This window comes from Actinia tenebrosa, unplaced genomic scaffold (assembly GCF_029948245.1).
Source record: "Actinia tenebrosa isolate PJP-AT-01 unplaced genomic scaffold, QUT_ActTen_1.0 PGA_scaffold7__59_contigs__length_16204524, whole genome shotgun sequence".
NCBI classification, from domain to species: Eukaryota; Metazoa; Cnidaria; class Anthozoa; order Actiniaria; family Actiniidae; genus Actinia; species Actinia tenebrosa.
Window position 1 is genome coordinate 6,354,390 of NW_028292584.1, and position 17,225 is coordinate 6,371,614.

Genomic DNA, 17,225 nt, shown 5'->3' on the forward strand with positions numbered 1-17,225 from the left:
CGTCAGAAGACCCCAAGTTATAAGAGTTTGAACACATGCAGAAGGACTTAAGCTTTTTGTGTTTTCGGGCCAAGTTTATAGCCTACCAGTTGAGACATTTTGATAGCATGTAAACTGAATGAGCTAGAATTGAAAACAGAGAAAAAGTTCAGAGACAAAGAAAAATTCAAGAAACGGTGTTTTTAAAAACGCTGCTCATGTATATTCTTCGTTTGCAATAGACGTCATAGCCGCCATGTTGGAAGAATTTGACAAAAGATTTTTCAATGAATTCTTTTGTTATATATTCCAACATGGCGGACATCCCTTTTGTTATTGTGCTCTCTTGGGATTGATTGCAAACCAAGAATAGTACCTGGCTTAACAATCGAATGGTTTCCATGAAGATGGGTCATTTTAGTGCATGTTAATTGGTTATCAGAAAAAAAAATTGCTGCAACAAAAAAGGAGGGAGGAAAGGGGAGGGGGAGAAAGAAAAGAAAAGAAAGAACGAAACACGTGGTGGTCTATTTGCACTGTTCATATCATGACGAAATAGTTATTTTTATATTGTCATGCAATTTGCTTACATTTATAATTTCCGGCTGACTGGACTGCCTGCCTGATTCTAATGTAAAGGAGTATGTAACATCAGCAGGGGAGCCCACTTTTACCGAATGCAATGCTTAAGGGAACATTCATTATCAGAAGGGGGGGGGGGGGGGGGGGAGGGTGTTGGAGACATCCACTGGGACTATTGTAGAAAAATCGCAATCCTCAAATGAATATAAATATCAAATGAATATAAATATCGTGACCCTACCCATAGTTCGTCAGTCTTGTCTACGGTGATTTAATTTTGGATTGAATGAAAATACTGATGGCCTTTCGTTTTTGACTGCGTAACAACTTGATATATAGACCTCTCCTTAATTCCTCGCCGCCTCTCCACCCCGACCACCCTCCTCCTCCCCTTAAAAAATAAATGCTCCCTGATTAAACTCAAATTAAAAAAGCGTGGATGACATGTATACTTATCATATATTTCCCAGAGCGATATTGCGCCTTTATTTGTAAGGTACTGGCCCTTTCCCGTAGCGCAATACATTACGTAAGGCCTTTACTTTTAAAGTACAGCAGAACCTGTATTAAGCGACCACCCTCGAGAGTACGGTCAAGTGAACGCAAAATTAGGGTTGGTCGCTTAACATAGGCTAGTGCAATAACTCCCTTTGGGAGGCAGTGAGTGATAGTTAGCAATTATTTCCAAGAGAGTCACGTTGGCGTATTCTTGGAGTTCAGCCACACGACTCAAAATCCCTCGAGAATAACAATAAAACAGCCACCATGTTGGTTGATCTAACAAGAGAAGCTAATGAGGCTTTGTTATTGTCATCTCTGGATGCAGATGAATTATTGCTGTTGCACATGAATTTTTGCTAACAACCACCAATATGGCGGCGATGACGTAACGTGTCACTGATTGCATCATACATGTATGCATGCAATGAACTTTCCATTTTCAAATCGTTACAATCCACATTATACTTGAGCAGCAGTGTTGTTCCAGCATCTAAGTTCTACGAAAGAAAAACAAATCCAATCAAACAATAAATTCTTACCGGAAAACAAGAAAGCTTTAAAGAAAGGGGAATCGATACTTAACGACAAAATCAGGCCTGCTGTGACAGCTACAACGGGACCTACAATACTGTGAGAAAGGAAAACCTTTCACTATCGTCTGTTTTATATGCCTTTTCTATTCTTTCTTTTACATACTGGCTTGACACCTTGCTTTCGAAACGAGCGCATGTTTCATAAGACTACGTCATGGCAAAGGAAATGAGAACAACGCTATGAAGTATTCGCTATTTTTTAGGATTTATTAGGGCACATTTACAGTAACTCTTACATTTAACATTTACCCTCTTCCATTCATAGGTTCACTGGTCACAAAACATTGAACTGAGGCTACAAGGTTCAAATTTGAATAATCCTTTGAACTTGAAAGCCTGAATGCTTTTTATGCGACCAGTTAACCAATGTATGGAAGGCGGTGAATTAATAAGTTATTAGCATACACCTCTTGGTGTTTTTTAAAGGCTTTCAAGTTCAAAGGATTATTAAAATTTGAACCTTGTAGCCTCAGTTGAATGTTTTGTGACCAGTGAACCTATGAATGGAAGAGCGTGAATGTTAAATGTAAGAGATACTGTAAATGTGCCCTAATAAATTCTACGTCAAGCATGCAAAGGCACATTACGAAATCACTCAATGGCAGGTCGAATAGACCTCTTTAGCTTTGGCGTAATGTTTTCCCATGTGTCATTCCCTAGAATATCCTTTCTTTGTTTAACGGTTGCGCAAGAGAAGACACACGAATATGGATATAACTCAAACAAAGAGTTTTGTTCTCTAGTGAATGAGACGAGGTCTTAAATGGAAAAAAATATTTGCCCAAACTAAAGAGGTCTATTGGAATTTAGTAGTTGATTTTTGTGGAGGGAGGACAACCGGAGAACCTGGAAATATAAATCCATCGAAAAACAGGACAGAACCAACAAGCAACATCATGCCTTATATGGTGTTGTTTGTACCGAATGAATCTAGACCACAATGCATCTTGTTTATCGAACTCAGAAAAGGCCTATGGTGAGAGGCGGTGCATTAAGCATTGCACGCCAGCAACCCGTGCTTCCCTAATATTCTGACTTACCTACCAGATGGATTATTTCAGCTTGGTATGATATTATACGGACTCGAACATTACTCGGTTGACATATTGGTTTCGAAATGTTCCATCCGGGTCCAACTTTATGCAAATTTCTCGCGCCTTGCGAAACATGGGATAAAGCCTTTCGAAATGTGATGTAGTTAAGTTGTGGGCCTAGAAAAAAAAACATGAATAAATAAGGGAATAAGTAAATGAACGAACGAATGGAATAGCGCAGCGCAACCGTGACGTCATAAAAACGAAGACAAAGGCGAAATTCGGACAAACATACTTACAAGTTTACTTTCAGCAGATAATTTTCATAGCCGATCGCAGTTGGTCTTAGTTTACATGGGTTATTATTGTAACTTTAAGTAAAATAATAAAATCGGTTCGTATAATCCTCGTAGCGGTTAAACAGAATGCAATGTTTGTCCGAATCTTTAAGCTATTTTTAGAATCAGTGCACTGCGCTATTCAATTGAATGAACGGACGAATGAAAGAATGGATAAATTGAATAAATAAATGAATGGAAAAAAGAATAAGTGAAAGAATGAACGAATAAACGAATAAATGAGCGAACGACTGAATCCCGAGTACAATTCGGAATTTATAGGTACGAGTGATGTTTTGAAAATTGAATGTGCCTTTAGGCGAGTCCAATTTGAGAACTTTCAAAACATCACGAGTATCTATAAATTCTGAATTGTACGAGAAGATTGTACTATTTTTTTGTTTAAAATACACTCAACAAAATTGGGACTCTACAGAGTACAATTTGGGATTTAATTGTATTATATAATTCTCCATAAAATCAACTAAATAAGCTTTTCATTATTATAACTAACTAACTAATAGCTTAAATACGCAAGGTAACGATATTTTCACATGTGAATATAACATGTTATTTTCACATGTGAAAATTTTGTTTCCATGTGTATTTAAGCAATTAGTTTATAAATAAAAACTTTTTATAACAATAAAAAGCTTATTGAGTTGATTTTATTGATAATTATATAATAAACAGAATATTACATGGGCGCTTGGAGATACGCTCGTTCGATGCGCTCACTCGTGAGCGTTCACTCGTTTCAACACTCGAAGATAAATTTCGTATGACCGCGCGCCCATGTAATATCCTCTATTTATTCATTACCTTGGCCCAATGTGGCACACCACCTACTGAGGTCATTAGGTTCTCGTAAAAACTCCACCATTTGTCGTGTGGGATGTCTTTGCCATAAGGTCTGAATTACAGCAGGAAAGGGTAAGATAAGTAATGAATAAACACATGATTGAAGAGATCAGGGATCATTAAAAGGAATTTAGTTTAAATAGTTCTACCAAACGCCCAACTGATCCGCCCCCTACGATCGCCCTACGATCCTCAACCATACAAACTGACAACAGGCAGGTAGGCAGGCAATGTTGGCATAGATATACAGTCGAACCTCTATTAAGCGGCCCTCTATTTAGCGGTCACCCTTTATTAAGCGGTCACTTAATAATTTCCCGAAATTCGCTTTTCTTACTGTATTTACTGATGTTTCCACAGGGGTGACCGCTTAACAGAGGTTTGACTGTAATACCACTTACCTATAACAAATTATGTTAATAAAACACATGTCCTTCTTGTAGCACGGACTAAGATATATATCATCTGATTTGACAAAGCGTACTTCAACTGAAATAAAGAGATTTTTAAACAAGACTAGAATAAAAATATGCCAATAGTAAATGACAATACGAAATCAGTAATAGCACTAATCAGCTAAAGCGTTTTAGTATAAATTAAGAAGCAGTGTGACACGCACTTGTTCAGTGTCATTCAAATCTGTTTAACCTAAGTTAGGAATCTAAAGCTAAAGTGTACATCATCTGCATCACTGGTTTCCTGGAGTAAAGAGCAGCTATTTTGTTCGTATTTACCTGGAAAATGTACATAAATACCACTGGTTTCTGTCCAGTCTCTCAAACGCCTGAGCACGTGTGCAGTTTTATCTCTGAAGAAAAAGACAAAAATCTATTATGAATGATGATTACATCAATCAATCATCAATCATACATATTATTATATATATTATATATTATTATCAAATTTTGATGTAATAAATGATAGAAACTAACCTCGATACAGCCCACTCAGTAACATATTGTTTGAACAAACAATTGAAATTCAATATCTGAAAGACATGGTTGAAATGAAAAAATATACATATATTTATAAACGCAACAAAAATCAACGCAACGCAGCGCGAATCAACGTAACGAAACGTAACTAATTAGTTCAACGAAATACATAACAAAAAAACGCAACGCAACGAAATCAGCACAACACAACGCAACGAAACACAAAATAATGTAATGTAACGCAACGCAAATCAGTGCAACGAAACACAACACAGGGCAAATCAGCGCAACGCTACGAAATACGACGAAACGCAACAAAATCAGCGCATTGAAACACAACGAAATCAGCGCAACAAAACCCAACGTAATACGACATCACTATTCGGCGCCAAGCAGAGAAATACAACCAACAATAACGCAACGCAAATCAGTCCAACGAAACACAACGCAACACAAAACAGTGCAACGCATCGCAATACGACGAAACACGACGCAACGCAACACAATGTGATGTAACGCAACAAAAATAAGCGCAACGCAACGCAATACGACGAAACACGACGCAGCACAACACAATGGGATGCAACACAACAGAAATCCGCGCAAGGCATTGCAATACGACGAAACACGACGCAGCACAACACAATGGGATGCAACACAACATAAATCCGCGCAAGACAACGCAATACAACACAGTGTGATACAACGCAACACAAAACAGCGCAACGCAATCAAATGCGCCACTAAATGACCCCTATTTGATCATTTCAACTTCACCCATAAAAGTCGTCATTTTAATCCGTAAACTAGGGAAACAGATATTTACCTTGTAGCTTTTGTCAATACGTTCTTTTGAATTTTTGAATAAACTATTGAAATAGAGCTTGTTGATAAATGGAACCATACTTGGGAAAAACGAGCTAAAATAAAGAGTAGCTTTGGTGAATATATCAACCTACGTAATGTCATCTCATTAAAATTTAGTAGTTTACTAGTACTACAAAGCCTGGACACCGCATTCGTGTGGTGGGGTGTAGTGGTGTAGTGTGGTGTGGTTGTGGTGGGGTGTAGTGGTGTGGTGTAGTGTGGTGTAGTGTAGTATGGTGTAGTGTGGTGTAGTGTGGTGAGTGTAGTGTAGTGTGGTGAGTGTAGTGTAGTGTAGTGTAGTGTAGTGTAGTGTAGTGTAGTGTGGTGTGTTGTTGTGTGGTGTGGTGTGGTGTGATGAGGTGGTGTGGTGTGTTGTTGTGTGGTGTAGTGTGGTGTGATGAGGTGTGACATTGCATGGTGCTGTGTTGTGTGATGTGGTGGTGTGGTGTGGTGTGGTGCCATGCAGTGTGTTATGAAATTAATCAATCTGAAGCCCTTACTCCTTTTATTCAATACAATAGTACAGTATTCAGTCTCTATTCTAAATAGAAGATTAATGTCATTTCTTTTGTTGATGGAGAGTGGCTGAATCAATATTCTAAATCGACAAAAAAAAAATCTACAAAGCTTTTCGCTGTCATATCACAGCATGGGACAATCACAACAGAGCTAGGCTCCAAACTAAGTGAAAGCCCAAAGATCGAATTAGAATTTAGGAGTTGATTTATGAGGAGGGAGGAAATTAGCCGGAGAACCCAGAGAAAAACCCTCGAAGCACAGGAGAGAACCAACAAACAACTCTATTCACATGTGACATCGAGATCAGCAGGACTTGAACTCCGGCCGCATTGGTGAGAGGCTGCGCATTAGCAGCGCACGCCATCCGTGCTTCCCAATTAACAATGTCAATACTTCTTGTTATATTATTTATTAATAAGTTGTAAGCCCTACAAAACTTATTTAACATACCTCATCCAGTAAAGAAACTCGAGAAGATAAAATCCAAACAACGAATCCCATAACCAGCTTCCTTTAGGCTTGGTTGGAGGCTTGAAACAAAGAAATCATCATTTTATAGTCTGTTGATGCAAAATACATGCTTCCTTTATGCGTGGAGGCCTAATTCATATGCTGGATTTCAATTTGATCTGTGGGTTAACTGAGTTCCCTGACTTTGATCAGCCCAAATATTATTTCAGGGTTCAATCTGTGAGTTAGCCATGCTCTGACTTAGATCAGCCAAGAGTTTGTTTCAGGGTTCGATCTGTGAGTTAGCTGTGCCCTGACTTAGATCAGCCCAGAGGTTGTTTCTAAAGGGTAATTTGATCTGTGAGTTAGCTGTGCCCTGACTTACATTAGCCTAGAGGCTGTTTCAGGGCATCGATAAAATTAAAATTAAATGTAAAATGTTTTTCATGTATATAATAATATTGGTTTGTACCTCCTTTGTCCTGGTAACATATATTGCATTTACCATATCAGTGTGAGGATACCAGAAGAACTTAAAGTGGTCACAGCTATGCAGCTCCTGATCAAGCTTACCAAGCATCTACATTATTATACCAATTAAAAACAAACAAAACAAATATATTTAACATCATTATAACAGTAAACAATTTACATTATTCACTTGGAAAATTTAAATCATCAGGCTTGGTGATTGTGAATATTATTTCAAGGTATACATTAATTTTTGGTAAGAAAGTTGGCTTAAAATAAATGGCAAATGCAAAGTCAAAAATGGTTAGCAAATTAAAGCACCTACAGTAGTTACTGCCAGGTTTATAATGAATTTTACAAAAATGGTTATCATTGTTCAATAAAACATCAGTAATGGCTACAGGTACCACAGAGATGGGAGAGCGCGAGAGACTGTAGGGAGTGGTGTACAGTTTTACAATCCTTGCAGAGCTTTAAATAACAGCCAGGACATCTGAGAATGTCTGCCCAGAATTGAAACTTGTTTGGTCAAATCTTTGCCTTGGTGGTCATTTTGACCAGTAACGTTAACATTGAGGAAGAGATGATGAGGTATGGCTAAGCTAAAACTAAATTTGGCTGGTCATCATGCATGAACAGTTACCTAATATCGGCTGCTAGCACTATTTTTTAATTTTTAATTTTTGCTTAAAAGCCCTTAAATTTTAGCAATACAAACATTTTGATATTCTACAGAAATGGAGTAACATTTTATAATGTTATAATGGTACTATAAATTGTGTTTTACAAAGGACTGCAGAGCATGAGCAGTCCTTAAATGTTGGTTGGCAGTGAAAAATAATATAGCAGACTAGTATGCATAAGACTAAAAGTTGGGCTGAGATCTGAAGATTTAGAGAATATATAATTTTAAGCAAATAAAATTTGGGGGGTAGTGACAGCACTACCCCAAGCCCCTTCCTCTTCATACAATCCCTGTAAAAAAATGATTTACCTCATCCAAGGGACAGGACATTGTTTTCTCATGCAAGTTAAAGGCTGGTTCACACTGCCAAGTTATGTTTAAAATAACACCAAATGCACCAAGGCCACACAGAACTGAGTGGAAAATTTCCTCATTTTTGGTTTTACTACATTCCAGAATAACACCACCAGCAGTCATCAACTGGAGACTGACAACCTGTAGGGTATAATATAGTATTTGCTAGTTTAATGATTGGGGTCCTTTTACTAGTTTTATAGAGTGCTTTTAGTCTCACTGTTGAATAGGTGAAATCAACTAAATTAGATAAGTTATGTACTATTCTAGGTGACGTCACCTAAATTTGAAACTACGAGTAAACAGCTACTGAGATCAGGGGGAGAAACGATTGTACAAATGAATGTCTATTCACTCATTGACTCTGGTAAAACAACCCCCCGGATTAGCATGACCATTATTTGGCGCGCTTTTACTATTTTAGGTGACGTCAACTAAATAGTTATCTAAGTTAGATAAATTTATCTAACTATTCAACAGTGAGACTAAAAGCACTCTAATTGAAATTGTAATCGAATCTATAGTTTGATTAATATTGAATTCATTTATCTGTCCACCCTCCTTGCCTCCATCCATCCATTTACATTCTGTTATTGAACATCCATTTATATTTCATCCACCTCCTGCCTGCCTGAGTGCTGTATGTCTGTCCATCCATCCACGTTTAATGTCATTCTATGATTGGCTGAATGCTTCTAATGCCATTTCATTCCTCGACTCTACTCATAATTAATTTCTAGTAGTAAATAATTTTCTATTTATTTAAATAACTTACTGATCATTACTTACAAAAGTAGAAAGTAAACCATAATCAGCACCTGAACCATGTACAGGAGTTGAGATAATACCAGCACATGTGAAGTCTGACAGAGCACCAAGACTACAGTTGTGAGAAATAAGAATGTCAATAAATATGCCCTTTTGAATAATACGCTAAGTAGGTACATACAAATTTTGAGGATAATCATAATCAATAGAACATTATACTATTCAAAAATGAAATATATAAAATATAATACTTGCTTTGAGAAGCCAAGAGAATAGGAGTCCAGTATCTTATGAAGATCAGTTAGAATCAACCCTCCTTGGACTGTAATTTGGTTTTTGCTTTTATCCACCTAAAAAGTGCATGATAATATTATTACAAAACATATTATTATTGAAATAATAGAGTGCATTCAGTCAAACTGTTGAATAGAGTGCATTTAGTCAAACTGTGAAATAGTTGACGTCACCTAAGTTAGGTAACTATTTTACTATTTTAGCTGACGTCACATAATTCGAAAAATCACGTGCCAGCGCTCTAAAAATCAGGGGGGCGTAGTAAACAAAAGCTAAGCAAATGAAGAGTGCGAAAAAAATCAATTTTCGAAGACGAATAACAGGGAAAATTATCTTATCTACGAGCAAATATTCTTGTATGATTGCGGTTTCAAGAGAACGAAACTGTTATGGAATAGCACTTTAAAATTGGCAGCTTAGACTAGCCCCCCCTGAATTACATGACCATTGGTTAGGCACGCTTTTACTATTTTAGGTGACGTCACCTAAATGGTTAACTAATTTAGATAAATTTATCTATTTCACAGTTTGACTAAATGCACTCTAGTGTACGTCACCTAAATTAGATAAGTTAGTTACTATTTTAGGTGACGTCAACTAAATTTGAAACTACGAGTAAACAGCTACTGAGATCAGGGGGAGAAACGATGATACAAACGAATGTCTATTCACTCATTCTCTGGTAAAACAACCCCCCGGATTAGCATGAACGTTATTTGGCGCGCTTTTACTATTTTAGGTGACGTCAACTAAATAGTTATCTAAGTCAGATACATTTATCTAACTATTTAACAGTTTGACTGAATGCACTCTATCACAGTTGCATGCATGCAGGTGTTCGATGTCTCTGTTGTGCAAAACTCTTTATTTATATTGGTAGGCCCATAAAAAGGCTAGAGAGATTTCATAAAACATAAAATAAAAAGTCGTTTAAATTTATTATGTAAAAACTTAATTATGCTATATTTTCACCTTAAGGACTTGGTTATATTTTTTCAAATCAATAAGAAAATCAGAGGTGCACACAATGTCTGATGGTGAATGGCCAGCTCCACAAACTCTAACACAACGCTTCAACTTTTTTGCTGTCAATAAAATCTAGAAAGCACAAAAAAAGTTGAGTTAAATTTTCTGTAATTCCAAAAAACTGAAAGGTCTTTATGGCTCAAACCTGTTTAATTTCCTCAGTTGTGCGAGGTTCAAAAAATAATTCTGGTTTGCAGGAGAACGTCTTGGACCAGTTAGTGAATTTGTACCCAAATTTTCCTTGTTCTAAAACAGATCTTTGTTTTTCTTCGTTTTCTTCATTACTCATATTGGAAACAATTTTCTTTTAAGATATGGTCTTCGTAGTGGAGTTGGGATCGGTCTGAAAAAACAACTAATAAAAAGAAAAACGAGAAATGCCAATGACATAACGACCCAACGTGTTCGAAGCTGATAGTGTGTTTGACCGTATAAAATACTTCCTCTCAGTGGTACAGTGGGGGAGAGAAATGTCAATGAGGGACGGGATACTAAGGGCAAAAAAATGAATGTCTGAAACTTTCAAGCTACGAAATTAATAAATTCAAAAAGGAAAATAATAAAAACTAGTTTATATTAAATTTTGCTGGTTTTTTTTGTTGTTGTAATTTATCAATACAGTCAAACTGAAACAAGCTATTTATTTTTTTCTATTTTCTTCCGATGTTCGTCATCAGTTTGCGTAGGCCAGAATTATGAGGACAGAATAAGCATTATCTCAAGTAAATATTTCCCAGCTTTATTTTCATTCTCGATAAGGATCAACTCAGAATTTTTTTTTGAGAAAATACATTTGAAGGTTTCAAGATTAATAAAAAATTCTTTCTGCATTTTCGTGGGCTTTTCGGTATCGTTTCGTCATCACTTGGAGGTACCTTCGTAAACCGTTCGTGTCTTCACGAAGCCTCGACGTCACTCGGCTCAAGTAAAAATATTGCATCTGGTTCTTGTGATCATTGTGGCTTCAGAATTATCCATCGATTTGTTATGAATTCTTTGGCTGATGCTTTCATTAAATGAGATTTGGCCATTCCGAAATGTAAGCTTGATATCTTAGCGAACAAATGGACCTGATTTGAATGTCCAGTTGAGATTTCTTTGAGAGAACTTTTCTTGTCATCGTGTGGGCGTCTTTGCTGTCCGCCATTATGAATCGTCAAAACGGAGTTTCACAGTCTTCGCTAAAAACACCACGACTCGGAGTTGTTCCACAAACAGGACCAAGTAACGCCGATCTCACCAGTATATTTGAGTGTCCTGTGTGCTTTGATTTTGTCCTGCCGCCAATTCTTCAGTGTTCTAGTGGTCATCTTGTTTGTTCAAATTGTCGACCCAAACTTACTTGTTGTCCGACCTGTCGAGGACCTTTAGGTAGTATACGTAATTTAGCCATGGAAAAGGTCGCTAGTACTGTTACTTTTCCCTGTAAGTATGTTACTAGTGGTTGTGAAGTAACTTTACCACACACTGAAAAAGCAGAACACGAAGAATCCTGTGAGTTTCGTCCTTATTCTTGTCCTTGCCCAGGTGCATCTTGTAAATGGCAAGGTTCTCTAGACGCTGTTATGCCTCATTTAATGCACACTCATAAATCTATAACTACTTTACAAGGTGAAGATATAGTCTTCCTTGCTACTGATATAAACCTGCCTGGTGCTGTGGATTGGGTTATGATGCAGTCTTGCTTTGGACATCATTTCATGCTGGTCTTGGAAAAACAAGAAAAATATGAAGGACATCAACAATTCTATGCCATAGTACAGCTGATTGGCACCAGAAAACAGGCTGAGAGTTTCATCTATAGACTTGAGCTTAATGGCAGTCGCAGGAGGCTGGCATGGGAAGCAACGCCAAGAAGTATTCATGAGGGCATTGCATCAGCAATACTTAATTCTGATTGCCTGGTATTTGATGCCAATATTGCTCATTTATTTGCTGACAATGGGAACTTAGGAATAAATGTAACTATCTCCATGGTGAGTTAGTCTAGTTTATTAGTGTTGTTTTTGACCTTTGAATGGAGATCAATAATTGATAATATTGAAAAAATATTAATAACAATCAATAACATACAGTAAGCCAAGCACAAATGAGGTTGCCTTTCAAGGACTACAAATATAATCTGGGATTTTTGGCATTCAAACTGAAAAATCTCATTTTTGTATTTACACTAACCGATCTTTTGTTGATCGCCATTTCATTGAAAAATAACATAAACTAATATATAATCATTGATGAAATATCTATTTTTCTCATAATATTCTCTAAAAAGTGATACTCTGTAAACTTGGTAGTTGCAAGCTGCACACTGAAATCTGCTTATTCGCTGCCATCATTCAAAAATAATCAGTCGGTACTTTTTATGTTCTTGACTGATGGCAATGAACAACCCATTTCACAGCAAGCCGTTGGAATGTCTGAGTTTGCAGATTATGGAAACTGCAGTAAATAGTAAAAATCCCTAAAATTGTATCTCATCAATAATTATATATTGATTAACAGAATATTACATGGTTGCTTGGAGATACTGATTCTATCTTCTCATGTTGAGAAAATCTTACTCGATCACTGTGATTACTTCTAAGATAGCACCTCAACACTCGAAGACAAAATCCATATCTCCTCTTGGCCATACAATATCCTCTATGTATTATCTAAATTTAGAAAATCTTTTACAATTCATATAAGATACTTATATCTGAAAATATATGTTAGGTGTATAATTTAATACTTAAATATTGTTACTTCATATTGTTAAAACTAAGAGTGTTATATATGTACTTTAGATAAATTAGATTATAATGTATGTATAAAGTGTATATAGGATGAGAATGCATATTATGGCTACAGGGCTTAAAGTAATGACTGAGGCCATCAGACAACGTCCAGCTAGAATTGGAAATTGTCTGCTCATTATTTTAAGCCCTCTAGCTCTATATGATACTTTTCTATGAGTTGGGGGATATCACATAAAGACAAAGGAAGTGTCCCTACCCCTCCCCCACTATTAGGATTATGTGGTGTGCAGCCAAAAATAGCACAGAAAACTTTACCCTTTCTGACTTTATTTCTCAGAAATATTTCCTAATATTTTGATTGAATAAAAACACTAGCTTATCTGACTATATATCTGACAGACCAAATGCAAGGGACATGAAAAGATTATTTTGTTAGATTTTGTAATTTGTAAACCCTTACTAAGGATGGATTTTTCGTTTTGGACAAAAGCCTTCAAAAATAAGCAAAAAACTTGGCTTGCTATTTCAGAAAGCCAATTTTGTAAAATGCATAAACTAGTTATTTGAAATAATTTCTTGTTTCGCATGCAGGATAAACAATGGAATTGTCTTGTTAATGACAAAATGTGTGACAGAAATGCTTTAGTTTTATATATTTATATACAGTTTTGTGGTCGACTTTGGCTTGATATTTTAAAGCTAGCTTATGAGGAGGTTTATAATGGATTGATGACAGCCTTTAGTTTAATACTGTACTTGATGTAGAAAATGTTTTATAAGACCATAAGAAATATGCATGGCCAAAAAAATGACAAGCTTATCCAGGGTTCTTGAGAGAGATTTTGTATGGATGTTCAAGCCAACAATGCATTCTAAGCCTTTCTTTAGGAGACAAAATATTTGATAACAAATGCCTTGCTTATTATGAGAATGTCAGGCTTTAAATATATCCATATATGATTGAAACATTGATGGAAAGGTTAATGTGTTATTTGTTTAATCCTGGATTAGCAGTAATCTGTCTTTGACCAACCCAGCACAAGAATCCTATCTAATGTCTTATTGAATTTGTAAGTGGACATAAGACAAGGACAAGTATAGGAGGGAATAGTCCAGAGCTGGACCCATCTTATGGATGTGCGTGTGGCAAGGACAAAACATGAAGCACAAAGAGACTAGCAGGAATTGTTTTCTTTTTGTGTGCATGCGCAGCAATTTCTATTATTTTTGACATATGAATTTAGTTAGTGAGAAGAGTGGCTCCAGTTCTGGACTAGAGGGCATTAGTTAATCCATCAGATAAACATCTAAAGTCCTTTACTTCCTCTTAGCTTCAACTTGGTTTACTAATAGCTCTTACATGGGCTGCTGAACATAATATGATACATATCATAATGTACAATATCATGATGTACTATGTGCATTTTTTGACAGTTGTTTAAAATTTACAGCGCCAGAAAGGAAATCTGTTAATGAATATGATACAGTATTCATGAATTAAGATACTAACAAAGATAAGAGTTTAAAAATATCACATGAATGAGTTGAGTAAAAAACTGATAAGTAAACATAGAGTGTACGAAAAAAATGTATCGACAGAATGTATGATCCTCATGATTATCAGAAAGCAAGATTTCACTTATGATTGTCAACATCTTGAGCATAAATCTCTTTTAAATGACGATGTGGATTAGTATGTATAATGCAAATTCTTTGCATGGCAAGATTCTCAGCTAATGAACATTCTGCATGACACAGAATATGATTTCCTTTTTTCAGTGAGAAAGTCAAGAGGTGTAGTATTTTTTTGTTTTAATATTTTTCCTATTATTTTTTTACTACAGTGTTATGTATGAATTAGTTTGCCAAACACTACTTTTGATTTTAAACCAGATAGCCTTAAATTATTAACCAAACATCCATACTAAAACATCACATAGAGTAAAAATTGCTTTTTTAAAAAAAAGGATAAATAATTGAAATAAAAAAGATGCAAATAACCATTAGGTATAAGGAGTAAATGAATCGAGTTAACTGTTGGTTTATGGATTTTCTCCTCAGAAAAGCATTTTGTATAAAAAAATGATGAAAATATAAACATATTTATACCATTCATACAGAATATATATTTACAAATTAACTTCATAATCATAAAAAGTTTGGCATTTGAAAATAGATCATTCAAATGTCTAATTTAATAGTCATGTGCAATTTAATTTAAATGTAGTACAGTTATATTTTCTTATTATGCCCTAATAACAAGCATGTTTTACATGCATTTTAAAGCATCATCAACTAAATTGACTCTTGATTTTGACTCACATTGGTTTGAATTTGTCTGCAATGCTTGGGTGTAATGCTTTTCCTTATTTCAGACCACGTCATACCCTTGAGAATATGATTCTTTGAGTAGCATCCATTATGATTATTCATGTTGCGCAGCAGTTAAAAAAAAGAAAAGTCGATACTCTTGGGAATGACATGGCCTGAAATGGGCAAAACATTACACCGAAGCTAAAGAGGTCAATTTAGGCTACTTGAATCCCAGCCTGTACTGGATACAAATTAATTCATGGTTGAGTGGCTCAGGAGAATTGTAAGGCGATTCAAAGTCCCCTTCCATTGAATTTGTATATTAATTTTCCATCCCTCTTAATCATAAATTTCTGGTTTAGTTGCCTTTTATGTTGTTATATCACTCCCTTAAAACAACTATTGAGCTCTCGATCCCTAATAAAAAATATGGTCTTTTGGAATAAAGTCTATCTTTTTTACTAGCAGTTGTTTTCAACAATATAACATGTACATGGAATCTTGCAATGTCATTGCTACAAAATATAGGGTTTTGGTGGACGACATTGAATCAATATTAGTGCTAATTCTCATGACATTGTTAGATTAACATGCACATAACGTTTTCAAGGGCATGTATGTGCATATAGATGTATGAAATGTCATGAAAACACCTTGATGGATGCCCACAAAGACCCTGCCTTTACCTGTCAAGGATTTCGCATTTAAAAAATGTAACTAAAATGCACCTACTTTAATCTATTGATGCATATTGTGATCTTGTAATGATACGATGTTCTGGGGTAGTTGAGAAATATTTAGCAAACTTTTTTAAATAAAATTAAGTTTTGTAATAAAAATTATGTTATATAAGGCGGCTATAATTATTTGATGTCAACTTTTTGCAGTAGTGTAGCACAAAGAGCAGGCATCAAAACACATTTCTGACAGGCTCAGCCCCCAACTCGTATGTTTGATGTCTAAAATATCAACATAAAAGACAGTCTCACTTGAAATCAATGAAAGTTGACATTTTAGCTGACAAACAGAAGTTTCAAGAGCCAGTTGGAGCATGTTTTGATGTCTGGTGTTCATGCCTTGATGCAAATGATGGTATCCAGTGAACTTCAATAAAAAGGCCTATTAGAAGACACTAAGTGCTGCCTGTTATATTTTATCCCCCCTATCCAACCTCCCCTGCCCTCTTCCTATTCCATCCCCAGTCATTAACCTATTTGCAATGGCGACAGGTTTAATGCTCAACCAGCCAATCATCAAATGAATGTTTGTTTCCCCTGCCTTTTGACAATATCACTATTAGTCTCTATAATACAGCCACCTTAGCTCCCTCCACCCCTAATTTCTGTCTTTGCTTTTCATCACGAAACACTGGAGTTCTGACACCTAGGAGGGGGAGGGGTACTCCTGTGTAAAAAGGGCTGAGATGATCTTCAAAAAATTAAATTAACCCCTAAAAGACAGAGTTTGGGTGTGGCCTAATTTGATCACCAAAAAATATTGCCATATTGATCAAAATTAAACAAGCATATTAGTGATATGATTAATGGCACAGAGAGTTTATATTGTTGGCATTTTCAGGCCAAGGATTGATATAACTGATTACCTGATAACTGATATCCAGTTTAATCATGTTTGCATGTTTGGGGCCAGTTGCCTACCCCTCTGAAAGATGCCACACAGGTTAAAACCTGGCAAGTTACGATTTCATCCCCTAAATGATAAAATGAGCATTCAGCAGTGCTTCATTATATTGGAGTACCCCTGGGGCTTTGGTGATGGTTGAAAAGAGTTCGAAAAAACTCTACATTTTGATTTTTTCTTCCAAAATTTAAATTTATGCTGATATTTCATTCTCTTCATGCTCATTTTTTCAGCTGTTTCCTTGCTCCATAAGGAAAAGTTCATTTGATTTATATT

At 35.9% G+C, this 17,225-nt stretch overlaps 2 protein-coding genes across 3 annotated transcripts; one reads left to right on the forward strand and one right to left on the reverse strand.

The window, feature by feature from the left end:
- Nucleotides 1-1,001: 1,001 nt before the first annotated feature.
- On the reverse strand, nt 1,002-10,707 carry LOC116306443 (L-gulonolactone oxidase). Of its 2 annotated transcripts, none has more exons than XM_089040184.1 (14): nt 10,403-10,707; nt 10,204-10,329; nt 9,193-9,287; nt 8,959-9,049; nt 8,125-8,310; nt 7,132-7,239; nt 6,660-6,739; nt 5,650-5,743; nt 4,821-4,876; nt 4,623-4,696; nt 4,290-4,377; nt 3,850-3,940; nt 2,700-2,866; nt 1,002-1,559 (listed from the first exon to the last, which is right to left on the reverse strand). In XM_089040184.1, the coding sequence occupies exons 1-13, from the start codon at nt 10,544-10,546 to the stop codon at nt 2,729-2,731; spliced, it is 1,371 nt and encodes a 456-aa protein (XP_088896310.1). In that variant the 5' UTR covers nt 10,547-10,707; the 3' UTR covers nt 1,002-1,559; nt 2,700-2,728. The 2 variants fall into 2 exon arrangements, with proteins under 2 accessions (XP_088896310.1, XP_088896309.1); XM_089040183.1 differs by having other exon boundaries at nt 2,696-2,866.
- A 372-nt stretch (nt 10,708-11,079) lies between these two features.
- Nucleotides 11,080-16,444, forward strand: LOC116306430 (E3 ubiquitin-protein ligase SIAH1A). The gene has a single exon (XM_031716499.2). The coding sequence runs from the start codon at nt 11,406-11,408 to the stop codon at nt 12,240-12,242; it is 837 nt and encodes a 278-aa protein (XP_031572359.1). The 5' UTR covers nt 11,080-11,405; the 3' UTR covers nt 12,243-16,444.
- Nucleotides 16,445-17,225: the final 781 nt, after the last annotated feature.

What these genes read in the sequence shown, in the direction of transcription:
- LOC116306443 (XM_089040184.1), bottom strand. Translation starts at nt 10,546, where the DNA reads ATGAGTAATGAAGAAAACGAAGAAAAACAAAGATCTGTTTTAGAACAA. An exon ending in AATATAACCAAGTCCTTAAG is followed by an intron (nt 9,288 to 10,203) that starts GTGAAAATATAG and finishes TGCACTTTTTAG; the next exon opens with GTGGATAAAAGCAAAAACCA. An exon ending in ATTAACATAATTTGTTATAG is followed by an intron (nt 3,941 to 4,289) that starts GTAAGTGGTATT and finishes GCTGTAATTCAG; the next exon opens with ACCTTATGGCAAAGACATCC.
- LOC116306430 (XM_031716499.2), top strand. Translation starts at nt 11,406, where the DNA reads ATGAATCGTCAAAACGGAGTTTCACAGTCTTCGCTAAAAACACCACGA.